At 45.6% G+C, this 18,696-nt stretch overlaps 2 protein-coding genes across 2 annotated transcripts; one reads left to right on the top strand and one right to left on the bottom strand.

Moving 5' to 3' along the window:
- The first annotated feature begins 611 nt into the window (after positions 1 to 611).
- Positions 612 to 5,015, top strand: LOC136564141 (uracil-DNA glycosylase-like). Its single transcript, XM_066561938.1, has 6 exons — positions 612 to 1,001; positions 1,079 to 1,174; positions 1,905 to 2,002; positions 2,346 to 2,434; positions 2,753 to 2,931; positions 3,772 to 5,015. Exons 1-6 carry the CDS (start codon positions 630 to 632, stop codon positions 3,910 to 3,912), a joined length of 975 nt encoding a protein of 324 aa, XP_066418035.1. The 5' UTR covers positions 612 to 629; the 3' UTR covers positions 3,913 to 5,015.
- Positions 5,016 to 9,958: 4,943 nt separating this feature from the next.
- On the bottom strand, positions 9,959 to 14,338 carry LOC136564486 (uracil-DNA glycosylase-like). The gene is made up of 6 exons (XM_066562473.1): positions 13,973 to 14,338; positions 13,800 to 13,895; positions 12,973 to 13,070; positions 12,541 to 12,629; positions 12,044 to 12,222; positions 9,959 to 11,203 (listed from the first exon to the last, which is right to left on the bottom strand). The coding sequence occupies exons 1-6, from the start codon at positions 14,336 to 14,338 to the stop codon at positions 11,063 to 11,065; spliced, it is 969 nt and encodes a 322-aa protein (XP_066418570.1). The 3' UTR covers positions 9,959 to 11,062.
- Between the last annotated feature and the right edge of the window lie 4,358 nt (positions 14,339 to 18,696).

The raw sequence follows: 18,696 nt of genomic DNA, 5'->3' as shown, positions 1-18,696 counted from the left end.
TTCTTCAGTCCTGTGCCGGCCAAGAAGCGCGGGCGCTCCCCGGAGCCGGGCGGCGATTCTGAGGTAGCGGTCAGGGGTCTGAGGGGGCCCGCGGCTCCGGAGAAGGGGAGAGCGGAGGGAGGAGAGGGGTCTGGTGGCGGCATGTCTGTGCCTGGCTCTGTGTGGCGCTCTGAGAGGGCTGGGGGCGCTGCCGGCCATTTCTGACAGGAGTTTGGGGGGGAGTGTGGGTGGGGGGGGCACAATTTCCAAACTCCCGCGCCTCTCCACGCGTGGCTGAGCTGTCAATCAAGCGGCCACGCTCCGCTGCCGCCCAATGGACGCTGAGCCCCTCCGTGACGTCACAGTTACTAGGTGAAAACCTCCCCTCCAGCCGCGGCGAGCCAGTGGAGAGACGCGGGCTTTATTCCCGGTGACCAATAGCGAGCGGGCGTTTGTGCTCTCTGCTGCGGGCGGCCAATGGGGGCACGTTTTGTGTTTTGCCGCGCAACCGCCGCGTGCGGCGGGGCCGCCCCTTGGGCGGGGCGTGTCCCGCCATGGCCGCGCGTTGTGCAGGCATGGCGGGTGCCGCCGTGGCCGCGCGTAGTGCAGCTATGGCCGGTGCCGCCGTGGCCGTGGCCGCGCGTTCTGCCATGGCTGGTTCCGCCGCCGCCGTGGCCGCGCGTTGTGCAGCCGTGGCCGGTGCCGCCGTGGCCGCGCCGCTCTCCCGCCCCGGGCCGCTCCTCCGCCCCAGGCTGCACTCCCGCATCAGGCTGTCCCCGCTGCCCTCCCGCACCCTCCGCAGCCACCCCCCTGCCCGCTGCTTCCAGGTGAGCGCCGCCAAGAAGGCGAAGGAATCCGGCGGTAACGCGAGCCAAGCGCTGAGCGCGGAGCAGCAGGAGCGCATCCGCAAGAACAAGGAGGCGGCGCGGCAGCTGCTGGCGGAGCGGAACGTGCCCCCGGGCTTCGGCGACAGCTGGCGGCGGCAGCTGGCCGGGGAGTTCTCCAAGCCCTATTTCGTGGAGGTGAGCGGCATTCCCCGATCCCCCCCCACCGCCCCGAGCGGCCGCTGAGCCCCTCTGAGCCCCCGCTGCCCCCGCAGCTGATGGCGTTCGTGGCCGAGGAGAGGAAGCGCTACACGGTGTATCCGCCCCCCGAGCAGGTCTTCACCTGGACGCAGATGTGCGACATCTGGGATGTGAGTAGGGCCGTGGTGTGGGGGTCTCTGAGCCGGTCAGGGCAGTTTAAAACCCTGGAGGTGCAGGGTGGGTGCACAGACTCGTTCCTTATGTGTTTTGTCCCTTAAACTTGGATCCCATGGGATGGGGATGTTGTTGTTTGGCTCACCTAACTCATAAATCCACCCTTCGCTTTCATGTCTGCTAAGAAACCGTGATTTTATGGTTTTATTACCCTCACAAGCCACTGAACATCCTCTGGTTCTTTTGATCTTTTTTCTGGTGTTAACAGCTTAACCTAGCTCATAGCTTTTTGATCTTGCACATCTCTTGTTCTTAAGGACTATTAAAGAAAATAAGACAACACAAGGTAATGTTATTTCTAATAAAAGCTGTCAAGAATATCACAGCAAGTGTGGCATAAAGCTGAAATGGGATGAAACTTACTTGGAAAATAACAAGGTGGTTTTTTGTGACTGTGAAAATGTTGGTCTTCTGCTCTCAGATTGTACTAGTTATATTCATTATTTTGGCAGCAAAGCCATAGGAATATTAATCCCTAGTGTTAGGTGGGCTCTGTGCTCTTTAGCAATGAGATATCTGGGGTTTAACTTCAGTTTCTTGGAGGGGTTGGTTTGTGGCAATTTTTGTCTCAATTTTAGGATAAAGCTCATTTATCGACCTTTTTTTCCTCACTCTCTGGGGAATAATACTGATTACAATTCAGTGCTAACCAAGGTCTGCTTTCAGGTAAAGGTTGTTATTTTGGGACAAGATCCATACCATGGACCTAAGCAAGCTCATGGGCTCTGCTTCAGTGTCCAGAAACCTGTTCCACCTCCCCCCAGGTATGAACATTTACAAAATCCCTTTTGTTATTTAATGATTTGCAGTTCTGTGGTGCTCAGGGCTGGGCAAATTGATGTGAAGTGGTTTGCAACTACTTAAATCTGAGTTGTGCATCACCTGGAAGGATAATTCTGTGTAGTTTTGGTGATATTCTGGGTGTAAATTTTCATTTCCAGTCTCATTAAAGCTTCCAGGCAGACACACAGAGTCCCTGCCTCTGCAAATGGCTTTATTATCTCAAATAATAAGCTTAAAATCAATGCTCTTCTTGCCTGCTTAGAGCAATAAGTGGTGCTGCTTGCTCTTGTCATATTACAAATCTTCTGCTGGTTTGGTTTGCAGCTTGGAGAATATTTACAAGGAGCTCTCTGAGGACATTGAGGGCTTCACCCACCCTGGCCATGGGGACCTGACGGGCTGGGCCAAGCAAGGTGAGCTCAGAGACACTCAGTGATGTGCCCCCTGTGGAGCAGGAAAGAATCTTATCCAAACACCAGCCCTGTGGCTGGAAATAATCCACCTGTAGGAGAGAAAATCACTTCTGAGCGCCTTAAAATGAAAATTTGCTTCAGCAGGAGAAAAAAGAAGTTTGGATCCCAGAATGGTTTGGGTTGGAAAGGAGCTTCAAGCTTATCCAAGGGACACCTGCCACTCTCCCAGGTTGCTCAGAGCTCCCTCCAGCCCGGCCTTGGGCAGTGCAGGGATGGATTAACCCTTGTTTCACCCTCTGGGGGTGCTTTGTTTGCCAGGGGTGCTCCTGCTCAACGCGGTGCTGACGGTTCGGGCTCACCAGGCCACGTCCCACAAGGAGAGGGGCTGGGAGCAGTTCACAGATGCTGTGGTGTCCTGGCTCAACAAGAACCTGCATGGGCTCGTCTTCATGCTCTGGGGAGCCTATGCCCAGAGGAAAGGCAGCTCCATCGACAGGGTACACCTCCTTCTCCTCAGCCCTTCCCTCTCCCTGCTTTTCCCCGCGGGTTGGTGGACACTAGAGGGCACTTCCCTTACAGAATTGGGAATTTTTCCTGCCTGAACTCTGTCAGATCGAGCTCTGCTTCTGCTCCAGCTTAGCCTTTGCCAGAATTAAGCAAGAAAAGCGGAGCAAGTGTAAGCTCCTGTTGTCAGCAGTGTCCCACAAGGACAGAGCTGTTTTGTCCTAGCTGAGGGCTCATGAATCAATATGAAATCTGCTGGTGGCTTGACAGCAATTGGGAAATGCCAGGGCATTTGTGGCTTTGCTTAGTGGGACAGAAGTCTTGGTCCTTGTGGCTGGATCTTTGGGTCTCAGGCTGGAGCAGGAGGGCGTGTAAGGGGAGATCACGCCTGCCCAGGAGGAGGAAAAGGAGGAATGGGGATAAATCACCTGTCCTGGAGCAGGAAAAGGAGGAATGGGGGTAAATCACACCTGTCCTGGAGCAGGAATGGGGGTAAATCACACCTGCCCTGGAGGAGAAGAAATTGGAGTAAATCACACCTGCCCTGGAGCAGGAGGAGCAGGAATGGGGCTAAATCACCTGTCCTGGAGCAGGAATGGGTGTAAATCACTCCTGCCCTGGAGCAGTAGGAGAAGGAATATGGGTAAATCACACCTGCCCTGGATCAGGAATAGGAATGGGGCTAAATCACCTGTCCTGGAGGAGGAGGAATGGGGGTAAATCACCTGCCCTGGAGCAGAAAGAGCAGGGCTGGGGGTAAATCACAGCTGCCCTGGAGCAGGAGCAGCCCAAAGCCTGCAAATCAAACAAGTGGTTTCCTCTGCTGTCCCCAGAAGCGTCACCACGTCCTGCAGACGGTTCATCCCTCACCCCTCTCTGTCAACAGAGGGTTCTTTGGCTGCCGGCACTTCTCCAAGACCAATGAATTCCTCCAGAAATCTGGGAAGAAGCCCATTGACTGGAAAGCACTCTGAGCAGGGGCTGAGGCTTGGGAGCAGCCCCTGGGCCATTTCTGAGAAACTCCTGCTGACCTGAGAATTGCTCTTTGAGTGTTGATCAAATTCCAGACTTTCTGAGATGGTTCTAGTTTTGTTTGAAATGTTTATTTTCTGAGAGCAAGTGGGAGTGTTTGATGGAACAAATCTTAGCCTGGTTTGAAGCAAAGACCCCAGACACCAGAGTTCTGTATTAATTTGTGGTCTTTGTGGCAATGGGAATTTACTTTCAGACTCTGGTGAAGGGATGTCAGTTCTTACTGAGCTGCTCAGCTTTTGTGCATGCTCTGCTTCCTCCATCCCCCACAAATCCAGTTTGCCTATTTAGGGGGAATGGAGCTGTCTCCATGGGTGGAAAAGGCTTTTGGTTTTAGCTTTTTGCTGCAGATTTATTAAGAAAATGGCTTCTGAAGGCTGTAAAGAAAATACAGGGTCAGGAGTGTTGCTTGGTGTATCCATGATCCCAAGAATTTGGGATAAATCCTCTGTTCAGCCACGGAGGCTGTGACCAAGACCCTTGGTAATGCTTTTGAATTTTTTGTTGGCATTTAGACAGGAAAATCAAAAGGTTTTAGGTTCTTCCCGGGTGTGGAATCACCTGGATGACAGGTGAGCTGTGCTGAGCAAGGACCTGGGGGTATTTGCTGAGGGCAGCAGCAAAGGTTTGTTCATTGACATCTCCCAATTCAGGGACTGACAGCTGCAAATTACTCCAGATCTTTTTAAGATCTTAAAAGAGGGAACTTTGTGCTTTGCCACTTGGGAGGAAATTCAAGTTTCCACCTACTGTTGGCAAGAACTGTTAGGATTTCCAGGAGGGAGAGGTGTTGACTTCCTACTCCTGGGTTTCCAGCCCATCTTTGACTTTGTAATTACTTTAATGGAAGTGAAAAGCCCTTTTGTTTTTTTTTGAAATGACACCAGTTTTTATAGAATATCCTTGTTACCCTTCCTCTGGTGTTCTCTCTGAGCTGACACTATCACCAGTGAATTTACACTGGCTGTGGCCTTGCTGTATATGTTTGCTTGGGTTTTTTTCCCCCAGTGTGTTTTTTAAAATAAAAATGACTTTGTTTACATGATCTTGCATTGGTATTTTAACTCGGGCAGGGAGGGGGGTTGGAATGGGGAGTCCCTGTTCCCCCCAAGGAGCCAAAGCCATGAGCATGTCCTTGTCCTCGTCCCCGTGACCAGGCACAGGGCCAGGGCACCTTTGTCCCCCAAGGATCGGGTGTCCCCCTCCCTCCCTCCCTCCCTCCCTCATCTCCGGCAGAAGTTTTCCAGACACGTTAGCAGGGAAATATTTCTGCACAGCTGTCATAAAACTGCCGTAAAGCGCGACTGTCGTAAAAAAAATTAAAAATAAAAATTAAATAAAAATAAAATTAGAAAACTAAAATAAATACTTTAAAAATAGAAAACTTAGAAATCAAAATTAAATAAAAAACAATTAAAAAATAAAATGAAAAGCTTTAAAAACCGACAAATTAGAAATAAAAATTAAATAAAAAATAAAATTAGAAAAATAAAATGAAAAGCTTTAAAAATCGAAAAATTAGAAATAAAAAATAAAAAATAAAATTAGAAAAATAAAATGAAAAGCTTTAAAAATCGAATAATTAGAAATAAAAATTAAATAAAAAATAAAATTAGAAAAATAAATTGAAAAGCTTTAAAAATCGAAAAATAAGAAATAAAAATTAAATAAAAAATAAAATTAGAAAAATTAAATAAATACTTTAAAGATAGAAAAATTAGAAATAAGAATTTAAAAAATAAAAATAGAAAAATAAAATGAAAAGCTTTAAAATTAGAAAAATTGAAAATAAATGTTAAATAAAAATAAAATCAGAAAAATAAAATGAAAAGCTTTAAAAATAGAAAAATTTAAAATAACATTAAATAAAAAATAAAAATTAGAAAAATTAAATAAATACTTTAAAGATAGAAAAATTAGAAATAAAAATTAAATAAAAAATAAAAATAGAAAAATAAAATGAAAAGCTTTAAAATTAGAAAAATTGAAAATAAATATTAAATAAAAATAAAAACAGAAAAATAAAATGAAAAGCTTTAAAGATAGAAAAATTAAAAATAAACATTAAATAAAAAATAAAATTAAAAAAAAATGAAAAGCATTAAAAATAGAAAAATTAAAAATAAGCAAATAAAAATAATATTAGAGAAATAAAATTAAAAGCTTTAAAAATAGAATAAGTTAAAAATAAACATTAAATGAAAAATAAAATTGGAAAAATAAAATTAAAAGCTTTAAAAATAGAAAAATTAAAAATAAAATTTAAATTTAAAAAATTAGAAAAATAAAATGAAAATCTTAAAAAATAGAAAAATTAAAAATAAACATTAAAGAAAAACTAAAATTAGAAAAATACAATAAATACTTTAAAAATAGAAAAATTAGAAATAAAAATGAAATAAAAAATAAAAATTGAAAAATAAAAGGAAAAGCTTTAAAATAGAAAAAAATTAAAAAAAAATTTAAAAAAATGAAAAAAAAATAGAAAAATTAAAAATAAAAATTAAAAAAAATAAAATCAGAAAAATAATATGAAAAGCTTTAAAAATAGAAAAATTAAAAATAAACATAAAATAAAAAATAAAAATTAGAAAAATAAAATGAAAAGCTTTTTAAAAGGAAAAAAAAAATTAAAAAATAAAAAACTTTAAAAATAGAAAAATTAAAAATAAAAATTAAATAAAAATAAAATCAGAAAAATAATATGAAAAGCTTTAAAAATAGAAAAATTAAAAAAAAATTTAAATAAAGAAAATTAGAAAAATAAAATGAAAAGCTTTAAAATAGAAAAATTTTTTAAAAATCAAATAAAGAAAATTAGAAAAATAAAATGAAAATCTTAAAAACTAGAAAAATTAAAAATAAACATTAAATAAAAACTAAAATTAGAAAAATAAAATGAATACTTTAAAAATAGAAAAATTAAAAATAAAAATTAAATAAAAAATAAAATTAGAAAAATAAAATGACAAGCTTTAAAATTAGAAAAATTAAAAATAAAAATTAAATTAAAAAAATTAAAAAATAAAATTAATTAAAAGTAAATGAAAAACAAATTAAAAACCGTAAAGTGCTATAAAGTACCATAAAAGTTCCAAAAAGGGTGGTGCCGTAAAGAAAAACTGTTGAAAAAAGCACATTTTACGTCAATTTACGACACCTTTTACGACAGCCGCGCTTTACGGCACCTTTTAGGACAGTTTTGCTTTACGGCAGCTTTTACGACAGTTTTGCTTTACGGCAGCTTTTACGACAGTCGCGCTTTACGGCAGCTTTTACGACAGTCGCGCTTTACGGCACCTTTTACGACAGCCGCGCTTTACGGCAGCTTTTACGACAGTCGCGCTTTACGGCACCTTTTACGACAGTTGCGCTTTACGGCACCTTTTACGACAGTTTTGCTTTACGGCACCTTTTACGACAGTCGCGCTTTACGGCACCTTTTACGACAGTTTTGCTTTACGGCACCTTTTACGACAGCCGCGCTTTACGGCACCTTTTACGACAGTCGCGCTTTACGGCACCTTTTACGACAGCCGCGCTTTACGGCACCTTTTACGACAGTCGCGCTTTACGGCACCTTTTACGACAGTTTTGCTTTACGGCACCTTTTACGACAGTTTTGCTTTACGGCACCTTTTACGACAGTTTTGCTTTACGGCAGCTTTTACGACAGTCGCGCTTTACGGCACCTTTTACGACAGTCGCGCTTTACGGCACCTTTTACGACAGTCGCGCTTTACGGCAGCTTTTACGACAGTTTTGCTTTACGGCAGCTTTTACGACAGCCGCGCTTTACGGCACCTTTTACGACAGTCACGCTTTACGGCACCTTTTACGACAGTCGCGCTTTACGGCACCTTTTACGACAGTCGCGCTTTACGGTACCTTTTACGACAGTTTTGCTTTACGGCAGCTTTACGACAGTCGCGCTTTACGGCAGCTTTTACGACACTTTCCGACAGTCGCGCTTTACGGCAGCTTTACGACAGTTTTGGTTTACGGTTTTGTATTTTCATTTATTTAAAATTAATTTTATTTTTTTAATTTTATTTTTTATTTAATTTTTATTTTTATTTTTTCTATTTTTTAAGCTTTTCATTTTTTTAAATTTCTTTTTTAAAATTTTTCTTTTTTTAAACTTTATTTTATTTTTCTAATTTTATTTTTTATTTAATTTTTATTTTTAATTTTTCGATTTTTTAAGCTTTTCATTTTATTTTTCTAATTTTTAAATTTAATTTTTATTTTTAATTTTTCTATTTTTAAAGGCTTTCATTTTTTCAATTTTATTTTTTATTTTTTATTTTTAAGTTTTCTATTTTTAAAGCTTTTCATTTTTTGTAATTTCTTTTTTTTAATTTTTCTATTTTTAAACTATTTATTTTATTTTTCTAATTTTATTTTTTATTTATTTTTAATTTTTCTATTTTTTAAGCTTTTTATTTTATTTTTTATTTTATTTTAATTTTAGGTTTTGTTTAATTTTTTTTTAATTTTTCTATTTTTAACCTTTTCATTTTATTTTTTTAATTTTATTTTTTATTTTATTTTTATTTTTAATTTTTCTATTTTTAAAGTATTTATTTTTTTTCTAATTTTATTTTTTATTTAAATTTTGACTTTTACTTTTTCTATTTTTAAAGTATTTATTTTATTTTCCTAATTTTATTTTTTATTTAATATTTATTTTAAATTTTTCTAATTTAAAAGCTTTTGATTTTATTTTTCTAATTTTTTATTTAATTTTTATTTTTAATTTTTCTATTTTTAAAGCTTTTCATTTTATTTTTTAATTTTATTTTTATTTAATTTTTATTTTTAGTTTTTCTATTTTTAAAGGTTTTCATTTTATTTTTCTAATTTTATTTTTTATTTAATTTTTGATTTTTACTATTTCTACTTTTAATTTTTTTTTACATTTTATTTTTTATTTAATATTTACTTTTAATTTTGCTATTTTTAAAGCTTTTGATTTTGTTTTTCTAATTTTATTTTTTATTTATTTTTATTTTCAGTTTTTCTATTTTTGAAGTATTTATTTTATTTTTTTAATTTCATTTTTTATTTATTATTTATTTTTAATTTTTCTAATTTTAAAGCTTTTGATTTTATCTTTTTTTTATTTAATTTTTATTTTTAGTTTTTCTATTTTTAAAGTATTTATTTTTCTAATTTTATTTTTTATTTAATTTTTGATTTTTACTTTTTCTATTTTTAAAGGGGTTTTTCTAATTTTATTTTTTATTTAATATTTATTTTAAATTTTTCTAATTTTAAAGCTTTTGATTTTACTTTTCGAATTTCATTTTTTAAGTTTTATTTTTATTTTTCTATTTTTAAAGCATTCATTTTATTTTTTTAATTTCATTTTTTAATTTTTATTTCTAATTTTTCTATTTTTAAAGCATTCATTTTATATTTTCAATTTTATTTTTTTTAAATTTGTTTTCCAATTTATCTAATTTTAAAGATTTTGATTTTATTTTTCTATTTTTTATTTAATTTTTATTTCTAATTTTTCTAATTTTAAAGCATTCATATTACTTTTTAATTTTAATTTTTTATTTAATTTTTATTTTTAATTTTTCTTTTTTTAAAGGTTTTCATTTTATTTTTCTAATTTTATTTTTATTTAATTTTTATTTCTAATATTTCTATTTTTAATGTATTTATTTTATTTTTCTAATTTTATTTTTATTTAATTTTTATTTTTAATTTTTTTTACGACAGTCACGCTTTACGGCAGTTTTATGACAGCTGTGCAGAAATATTTCCCTGCTAACGTGTCTGGAAAACTTCTGCCGGAGATGAGGGAGGGAGGGAGGGAGGGGGACACCCGATCCTTGGGGGACAAAGGTGCCCTGGCCCTGTGCCTGGTCACGGGGACGAGGACAAGGACATGCTCATGGCTTTGGCTCCTTGGGGGGAACAGGGACTCCCCATTCCAACCCCCCTCCCTGCCCGAGCTAAAATACCAATGCAAGATCATGTAAACAAAGTCATTTTTATTTTAAAAAACACACTGGAGGAAAAAAACCCAAGCAAACATATACAGCAAGGCCACAGCCAGTGTAAATTCACTGGTGATAGTGTCAGCTCAGAGAGAACACCAGAGGAAGGGTAACAAGGATATTCTATAAAAACTGGTGTCATTTCAAAAAAAAACAAAAGGGCTTTTCACTTCCATTAAAGTAATTACAAAGTCAAAGATGGGCTGGAAACCCAGGAGTAGGAAGTCAACACCTCTCCCTCCTGGAAATCCTAACAGTTCTTGCCAACAGTAGGTGGAAACTTGAATTCGCTCCCAAGGTGGCAAAGCACAAAGTTCCCTCTTTTAAGATCTTAAAAAGATCTGGAGTAATTTGCAGCTGTCAGTCCCTGAATTGGGAGATGTCAATGAACAAACCTTTGCTGCTGCCCTCAGCAAATACCCCCAGGTCCTTGCTCAGCACAGCTCACCTGTCATCCAGGTGATTCCACACCCGGAAAGAACCTAAAACCTTTTGATTTTCCTGTCTAAATGCCAACAAAAAATTCAAAAGCATTACCAAGGGTCTTGGTCACAGCCTCCGTGGCTGAACAGAGGATTTATCCCAAATTCTTGGGATCATGGATACACCAAGCAACACTCCTGACCCTGTATTTTCTTTACAGCCTTCAGAAGCCATTTTCTTAATAAATCTGCAGCAAAAAGCTAAAACCAAAAGCCTTTTCCTCCCATGGAGACAGCTCCATTCCCCCTAAATAGGCAAACTGGATTTGTGGGGGATGGAGGAAGCAGAGCATGCACAAAAGCTGAGCAGCTCGGTAAGAATTGACATCCCTTCACCAGAGTCTGAAAGTAAATTCCCATTGCCACAAAGACCACAAATTAATACAGAACTCTGGTGTCTGGGGTCTTTGCTTCAAACCAGGCTAAGATTTGTTCCATCAAACACTCCCACTTGCTCTCAGAAAATAAACATTTCAAACAAAACTAGAACCATCTCAGAAAGTCTGGAATTTGATCAACACTCAAAGAGCAATTCTCAGGTCAGCAGGAGTTTCTCAGAAATGGCCCAGGGGCTGCTCCCAAGCCTCAGCCCCTGCTCAGAGTGCTTTCCAGTCAATGGGCTTCTTCCCAGATTTCTGGAGGAATTCATTGGTCTTGGAGAAGTGCCGGCAGCCAAAGAACCCTCTGTTGACAGAGAGGGGTGAGGGATGAACCGTCTGCAGGACGTGGTGACGCTTCTGGGGACAGCAGAGGAAACCACTTGTTTGATTTGCAGGCTTTGGGCTGCTCCTGCTCCAGGGCAGCTGTGATTTACCCCCAGCCCTGCTCTTTCTGCTCCAGGGCAGGTGATTTACCCCCATTCCTCCTCCTCCAGGACAGGTGATTTAGCCCCATTCCTATTCCTGATCCAGGGCAGGTGTGATTTACCCATATTCCTTCTCCTACTGCTCCAGGGCAGGAGTGATTTACACCCATTCCTGCTCCAGGACAGGTGATTTAGCCCCATTCGTGATCCTCCTGCTCCAGGGCAGGTGTGATTTACTCCAATTTCTTCTCCTCCAGGGCAGGTGTGATTTACCCCCATTCCTGCTCCAGGACAGGTGTGATTTACCCCCATTCCTCCTTTTCCTACTCCAGGACAGGTGATTTATCCCCATTCCTCCTTTTCCTCCTCCTGGGCAGGCGTGATCTCCCCTTACACGCCCTCCTGCTCCAGCCTGAGACCCAAAGATCCAGCCACAAGGACCAAGACTTCTGTCCCACTAAGCAAAGCCACAAATGCCCTGGCATTTCCCAATTGCTGTCAAGCCACCAGCAGATTTCATATTGATTCATGAGCCCTCAGCTAGGACAAAACAGCTCTGTCCTTGTGGGACACTGCTGACAACAGGAGCTTACACTTGCTCCGCTTTTCTTGCTTAATTCTGGCAAAGGCTAAGCTGGAGCAGAAGCAGAGCTCGATCTGACAGAGTTCAGGCAGGAAAAATTCCCAATTCTGTAAGGGAAGTGCCCTCTAGTGTCCACCAACCCGCGGGGAAAAGCAGGGAGAGGGAAGGGCTGAGGAGAAGGAGGTGTACCCTGTCGATGGAGCTGCCTTTCCTCTGGGCATAGGCTCCCCAGAGCATGAAGACGAGCCCGTGCAGGTTCTTGTTGAGCCAGGACACCACAGCATCTGTGAACTGCTCCCAGCCCCTCTCCTTGTGGGACGTGGCCTGGTGAGCCCGAACCGTCAGCACCGCGTTGAGCAGGAGCACCCCTGGCAAACAAAGCACCCCCAGAGGGTGAAACAAGGGTTAATCCATCCCTGCACTGCCCAAGGCCGGGCTGGAGGGAGCTCTGAGCAACCTGGGAGAGTGGCAGGTGTCCCTTGGATAAGCTTGAAGCTCCTTTCCAACCCAAACCATTCTGGGATCCAAACTTCTTTTTTCTCCTGCTGAAGCAAATTTTCATTTTAAGGCGCTCAGAAGTGATTTTCTCTCCTACAGGTGGATTATTTCCAGCCACAGGGCTGGTGTTTGGATAAGATTCTTTCCTGCTCCACAGGGGGCACATCACTGAGTGTCTCTGAGCTCACCTTGCTTGGCCCAGCCCGTCAGGTCCCCATGGCCAGGGTGGGTGAAGCCCTCAATGTCCTCAGAGAGCTCCTTGTAAATATTCTCCAAGCTGCAAACCAAACCAGCAGAAGATTTGTAATATGACAAGAGCAAGCAGCACCACTTATTGCTCTAAGCAGGCAAGAAGAGCATTGATTTTAAGCTTATTATTTGAGATAATAAAGCCATTTGCAGAGGCAGGGACTCTGTGTGTCTGCCTGGAAGCTTTAATGAGACTGGAAATGAAAATTTACACCCAGAATATCACCAAAACTACACAGAATTATCCTTCCAGGTGATGCACAACTCAGATTTAAGTAGTTGCAAACCACTTCACATCAATTTGCCCAGCCCTGAGCACCACAGAACTGCAAATCATTAAATAACAAAAGGGATTTTGTAAATGTTCATACCTGGGGGGAGGTGGAACAGGTTTCTGGACACTGAAGCAGAGCCCATGAGCTTGCTTAGGTCCATGATATGGATCTTGTCCCAAAATAACAACCTTTACCTGAAAGCAGACCTTGGTTAGCACTGAATTGTAATCAGTATTATTCCCCAGAGAGTGAGGAAAAAAAGGTTTATAAACGAGCTTTATCCTAAAATTGAGACAAAAATTGCCACAAACCAACCCCTCCAAGAAACTGAAGTTAAACCCCAGATATCTCATTGCTAAAGAGCACAGAGCCCACCTAACACTAGGGATTAATATTCCTATGGCTTTGCTGCCAAAATAATGAATATAACTAGTACAATCTGAGAGCAGAAGACCAACATTTTCACAGTCACAAAAAACCACCTTGTTATATTCCAAGTAAGTTTCATCCCATTTCAGCTTTATGCCACACTTGCTGTGATATTCTTGACAGCTTTTATTAGAAATAACATTACCTTGTGTTGTCTTATTTTCTTTAATAGTCCTTAAGAACAAGAGATGTGCAAGATCAAAAAGCTATGAGCTAGGTTAAGCTGTTAACACCAGAAAAAAGATCAAAAGAACCAGAGGATGTTCAGTGGCTTGTGAGGGTAATAAAACCATAAAATCACGGTTTCTTAGCAGACATGAAAGCGAAGGGTGGATTTATGAGTTAGGTGAGCCAAACAACAACATCCCCATCCCATGGGATCCAAGTTTAAGGGACAAAACACATAAGGAACGAGTCTGTGCACCACCCTGCACCTCCAGGGTTTTAAACTGCCCTGACCGGCTCAGAGACCCCCACACCACGGCCCTACTCACATCCCAGATGTCGCACATCTGCGTCCAGGTGAAGACCTGCTCGGGGGGCGGATACACCGTGTAGCGCTTCCTCTCCTCGGCCACGAACGCCATCAGCTGCGGGGGCAGCGGGGGCTCAGGGGGGCTCAGCGGCCGCTCGGGGCGGTGGGGGGGGATCGGGGAATGCCGCTCACCTCCACGAAATAGGGCTTGGAGAACTCCCCGGCCAGCTGCCGCCGCCAGCTGTCGCCGAAGCCCGGGGGCACGTTCCGCTCCGCCAGCAGCTGCCGCGCCGCCTCCTTGTTCTTGCGGATGCGCTCCTGCTGCTCCGCGCTCAGCGCTTGGCTCGCGTAACCGCCGGATTCCTTCGCCTTCTTGGCGGCGCTCACCTGGAAGCAGCGGGCAGGGGGGTGGCTGCGGAGGGTGCGGGAGGGCAGCGGGGACAGCCTGATGCGGGAGTGCAGCCTGGGGCGGAGGAGCGGCCCGGGGCGGGAGAGCGGCGCGGCCACGGCGGCACCGGCCACGGCTGCACAACGCGCGGCCACGGCGGCACCCGCCATGCCTGCACAACGCGCGGCACCGGCGGCGCCGGCCACGGCTGCACAACGCGCGGCCACGGCGGCGCCGGCCACGGCTGCACAACGCGCGGCCACGGCGGCGCCGGCCATGCCTGCACAAGGCGCGGCCATGGCGGGACACGCCCCGCCCAAGGGGCGGCCCCGCCGCACGCGGCGGTTGCGCGGCAAAACACAAAACGTGCCCCCATTGGCCGCCCGCAGCAGAGAGCACAAACGCCCGCTCGCTATTGGTCACCGGGAATAAAGCCCGCGTCTCTCCACTGGCTCGCCGCGGCTGGAGGGGAGGTTTTCACCTAGTAACTGTGACGTCACGGAGGGGCTCAGCGTCCATTGGGCGGCAGCGGAGCATGGCCGCTTGATTGGCAGCTCAACCACGCGTGGAGAGGCGCGGGAGTTTGGAAATTGTGCCCCCCCCACCCACACTCCCCCCCAAACTCCTCTCAGAAATGGCCGGCAGCGCCCCCAGCCCTCTCAGAGCGCCACACAGAGCCAGGCACAGACATGCCACCACCAGACCGCTCTCCTCCCTCCGCTCTCCCCTCCCCCGGAGCCGCGGGCCCCCTGAGCCCCCCCACCGCTACCTCAGTATCGCCGCCCGGCTCCAGGGAGCGCCCGCGCTTCTTGGCCGGCACAGGACTGAAGAAGGAGTGCAGCGTCCTCTGCCCGATCATGGCTGCGGCGGAGCGGGGCAGGCAGCGAGCGAGGGCGGCCGGGGCTGAGTGAGGGGCGGCAGCGGCGCGGAACGGAGGGGGGGGCGGGACTCGGATTTGGCGCTAAAACCGCGCGCGCGCGCTCCGGGGCGTGGCCAGCTGGAGAGGGGGCGGGGCTTCGCGTGCACCCATTTCCCGCGGGATCGCGGCTCCCGTTCCTTCACTCCCGGTCCCGGGTCCACCCGTGGACGCGTTCGTGGTCAAGCTGCGCCGAGGGGCTCAGCTGTGATTACCGCATCCTCTTCGGCAAGGCCGAGGCGGACGAGATCTTCCAGGAGCTGGAGAAGGAGGTGGAGTATTTCGAAGGTATATTCCTGCCCTATGAGCGTGCTGCAGCACGGGCTGTCCAGGGAGGCCTCCCGAAGAGCCTGGACAGAGCTCTTGGAGACCCTGCTTGGGCAGGAGGGTGGCCTGGATGACCCCCACTGGTCCTTTCCACCCTCAACGTTTCTAAATCCAGCTGTATTCCCCTCATTATCCCCCTTCCCCGTGAAGCATTTCCCTGCCCAACCCACCCAGGTGGGTCCCAGGGAAGTTCCCAGGGCCTGGGCACAGCTGCTGGGCACTGCTCGGTTCCTGCAGCCACCTGGTGTTGGCACAAGGCGGCCCTGAGAAGCCAAGGGACACAGGTCTGACTCCGCAGGGTTGGTTTTGCTGGGCTGGAAGTGTTTGTCAAGAGATAAACCTGGAGTGGTGATGGAATTGGCTCCATGCAAAAGGGAGCAGAGGCAAACTGTCCCCCTAAAACAGCCTCCCCCCGGCAGGAGCCAGCCCCTCATCATCCTCACACTCACACCTGGGGCTGCTCCGAGCCCCCATCATCCTCACACTCACACCTGGCGCTGATGCCACTCTCCAACAGCGCCTCTCCCTGTCCAGCACACAGCCCGGTTCTCACAGACACAGAGCAAACAGAATCTGCTTCGGGTGTTGGCTTTTCTTAGTCCGTCTGATTCCACAATGCAGAGCTGGGATTTTACAGGTCTTCGTTTTGGCTCTCTGGATGACAAGCGCCTCTTCCGGGACTGCGACACGATTTGGGGACTGGCAGAGAACGGAGGCAAAAGGTGCTAGAGAGCCCTTTCTATCGCCCTCAGCCCCTGCAGCTGTTCTGAGGGTTTCAGGGCACAGCTTGGTCCATTCTCAGATAAAAACGCTAGGGCAATATTTTCAAAACTACTACCCATCTCCAGTCAGAGTTTCCTACGTTCCTGTAAACAAATGAGTGGATGGAGAAGGTTTCTCCCCAAATGAATTTAGAGACAAATTCCTATTCTTTACCAATACCTAGAAAACCGAATAACTAGACAGGTTTTAGCATTCTACACCCACCCCTCCCTGTGCATTTTGTGACAACTTTGGGTCCCTCTGGGGGACGGCACCCAGCGTGACCCCCGCCCCTCGCCCGCCCCCCACCTGCTCCTGCACCGCAGTGGGGCTCCCTCTCCTGGGGACCTTGGGGTGCCCCCAACGGCATCAGAGCCCCGAGTCTTCACCCCCTTTTCCTGACCCCCAAAGAAGGCACAGAACGAGTCCGACTGCCCTGGACAGCAGCGCAGCGCTTCCCCCAAGCCCTTTCCACACGTACATGGCCCCAGCAAGGGATTCTGCTGCAACAAGAAAGGGGGGGCAGCCCCCAGAAGGGTTGAGGTTCCTGCCCAGCCTCGCTGTCACGGGCCGGGGGCAGCGAGAGAGGGAGCGGCACAGACGGCGGGGACGGCCCGGCACAGAGCGGGGGCCGCTCTCAGCGCGATGCCGGCGAAGCCGCAGCTCCGGCGCTGTCGGCCGGGCTGCTTGAGCGGCACGGGGGGATCCGCCGAGAGCCTCCGGCCCCGCGCGGGGACTCCTGCAAGGGCCCAGGGCCGCCGGGCTCCGGCCCTCGGGGCTTTATTCTCCGGCAGCCCGAGCCCCGCGGCTGCGGGGCAAAGAAGGAAAGGGGGCACGGGAAGAGAGGAGCGAGAGCAGGGCATGAGAAAGGGCGGCGAGGGAGCTCGGGCTGTGCAGGAAAGCGGGACGGGAAGGGAAAGCCCGGGACGGGGGTACAGGGAGGCTGGGCAGAGGAAAGAGAGAGGGGGAACAGAAGGGAGTAGCGGGGTAGGGACAGGACAGGAAGGAGCCGGGTTTGTGGGGGGAGAGGGAATGGGGGAAAGGGAGCGAGAGAAGGCAAATACGGGGAGAAGGAAAGGAGAAGTAGAGAGAGCCTGGTTTGAAGCCAAAAAAAAGGACCCCAGACACCAGAGTTCTGTATTAATTTGTGGTCTTTGTGGCAATGGGAATTTAGTTTCAGACTCTGGTGAAGGGATGTCAGTTCTTACTGAGCTGCTCAGAATTTGTGCATGCTCTGCTTCCTCCATCCCCCACAAATCCAGTTTGCCTATTTAGGGGGAATGGAGCTGTCTCCATGGGAGGAAAAGGCTTTTGGTTTTAGTTTTTTGCTACAGATTTATTACAAAAATGGCTTCTGAAGGCTGTAAAGAAAATACAGGGTCAGGAGTGTTGCTTGGTGTATCCATGATCTCAAGAATTTGGGATAAATCCTCTGTTCAGCCACAGGGAGGCTGTGACCAAGACCCTTGGTAATGCTTTTGAATTTTTTGTTGGCATTTAGACAGGAAAATCAAAAGGTTTTAGGTTCTTTCCGGGTGTGGAATCACCTGGATGACAGGTGAGCTGTGCTGAGCAAGGACCTGGGGGTATTTGCTGATGGCAGCAGCAAAGGTTTGTTCATTGACATCTCCCAATTCAGGGACTGACAGCTGCAAATTACTCCAGATCTTTTTAAGATCTTAAAAGAGGGAACTTTGTGCTTTGCCACCTTGGGAGCGAATTCAAGTTTCCACCTACTGTTGGCAAGAACTGTTAGGATTTCCAGGAGGGAGAGGTGTTGACTTCCTACTCCTGGGTTTCCAGCCCATCTTTGACTTTGTAATTACTTTAATGGAAGTGAAAAGCCCTTTTGTTTTTTTTTGAAATGACACCAGTTTTTATAGAATATCCTTGTTACCCTTCCTCTGGTGTTCTCTCTGAGCTGACACTATCACCAGTGAATTTACACTGGCTGTGGCCTTGCTGTATATGTTTGCTTGGGTTTTTTTCCCCCAGTGTGTTTTTTAAAATAAAAATGACTTTGTTTACATGATCTTGCATTGGTATTTTAACTCGGGCAGGGAGGGGGGTTGGAATGGGGAGTCCCTGTTCCCCCCAAGGAGCCAAAGCCATGAGCATGTCCTTGTCCTCGTCCCCGTGACCAGGCACAGGGCCAGGGCACCTTTGTCCCCCAAGGATCGGGTGTCCCCCTCCCTCCCTCCCTCCCTCCCTCATCTCCGGCAGAAGTTTTCCAGACACGTTAGCAGGGAAATATTTCTGCTTGACGTGACCGTCACGTGCGAGACCAAACTGGAACAGCCGGGCAGAGGGGGGGGCCGTGCTTCCCTCGGGGGCGGCCCTGGCACGGCGTGGGCTCCGGCCCGGGGAGAGCGGGGAGGGACAGATGGACACACGGACTGACCGCTGACACCGCAGCGACCCGGGAGCCCAGCGTGACCGGCGGGGTCTGGCGAGGAGGGGGCTCGGGGCTGGTAGCCATGGTGAGGGGGCGAGGGCTGAGGGGAAGGTGAGGGGCTGAGGGGA

This window comes from Molothrus aeneus, chromosome 18 (genome assembly GCF_037042795.1).
Source record: "Molothrus aeneus isolate 106 chromosome 18, BPBGC_Maene_1.0, whole genome shotgun sequence".
In the NCBI taxonomy this organism is placed as follows: domain Eukaryota; kingdom Metazoa; phylum Chordata; class Aves; order Passeriformes; family Icteridae; genus Molothrus; species Molothrus aeneus.
This window is presented reverse-complemented; position numbering and strand designations above follow the sequence as displayed.

Coding starts and splice junctions, on each gene's coding strand:
- LOC136564141 (XM_066561938.1), top strand. CDS start 630: ATGGCTGGTTCCGCCGCCGCCGTGGCCGCGCGTTGTGCAGCCGTGGCC. Junction 1,002..1,078: donor CCAAGCCCTATTTCGTGGAG/GTGAGCGGCATT, acceptor CTGCCCCCGCAG/CTGATGGCGTTCGTGGCCGA. Junction 2,932..3,771: donor AAGGCAGCTCCATCGACAGG/GTACACCTCCTT, acceptor TGCTGTCCCCAG/AAGCGTCACCACGTCCTGCA.
- LOC136564486 (XM_066562473.1), bottom strand. CDS start 14,338: ATGGCGGGTGCCGCCGTGGCCGCGCGTTGTGCAGCCGTGGCCGGTGCC. Junction 13,896..13,972: donor CCAAGCCCTATTTCGTGGAG/GTGAGCGGCATT, acceptor CTGCCCCCGCAG/CTGATGGCGTTCGTGGCCGA. Junction 12,223..12,540: donor GACGGGCTGGGCCAAGCAAG/GTGAGCTCAGAG, acceptor TTTGTTTGCCAG/GGGTGCTCCTGCTCAACGCG.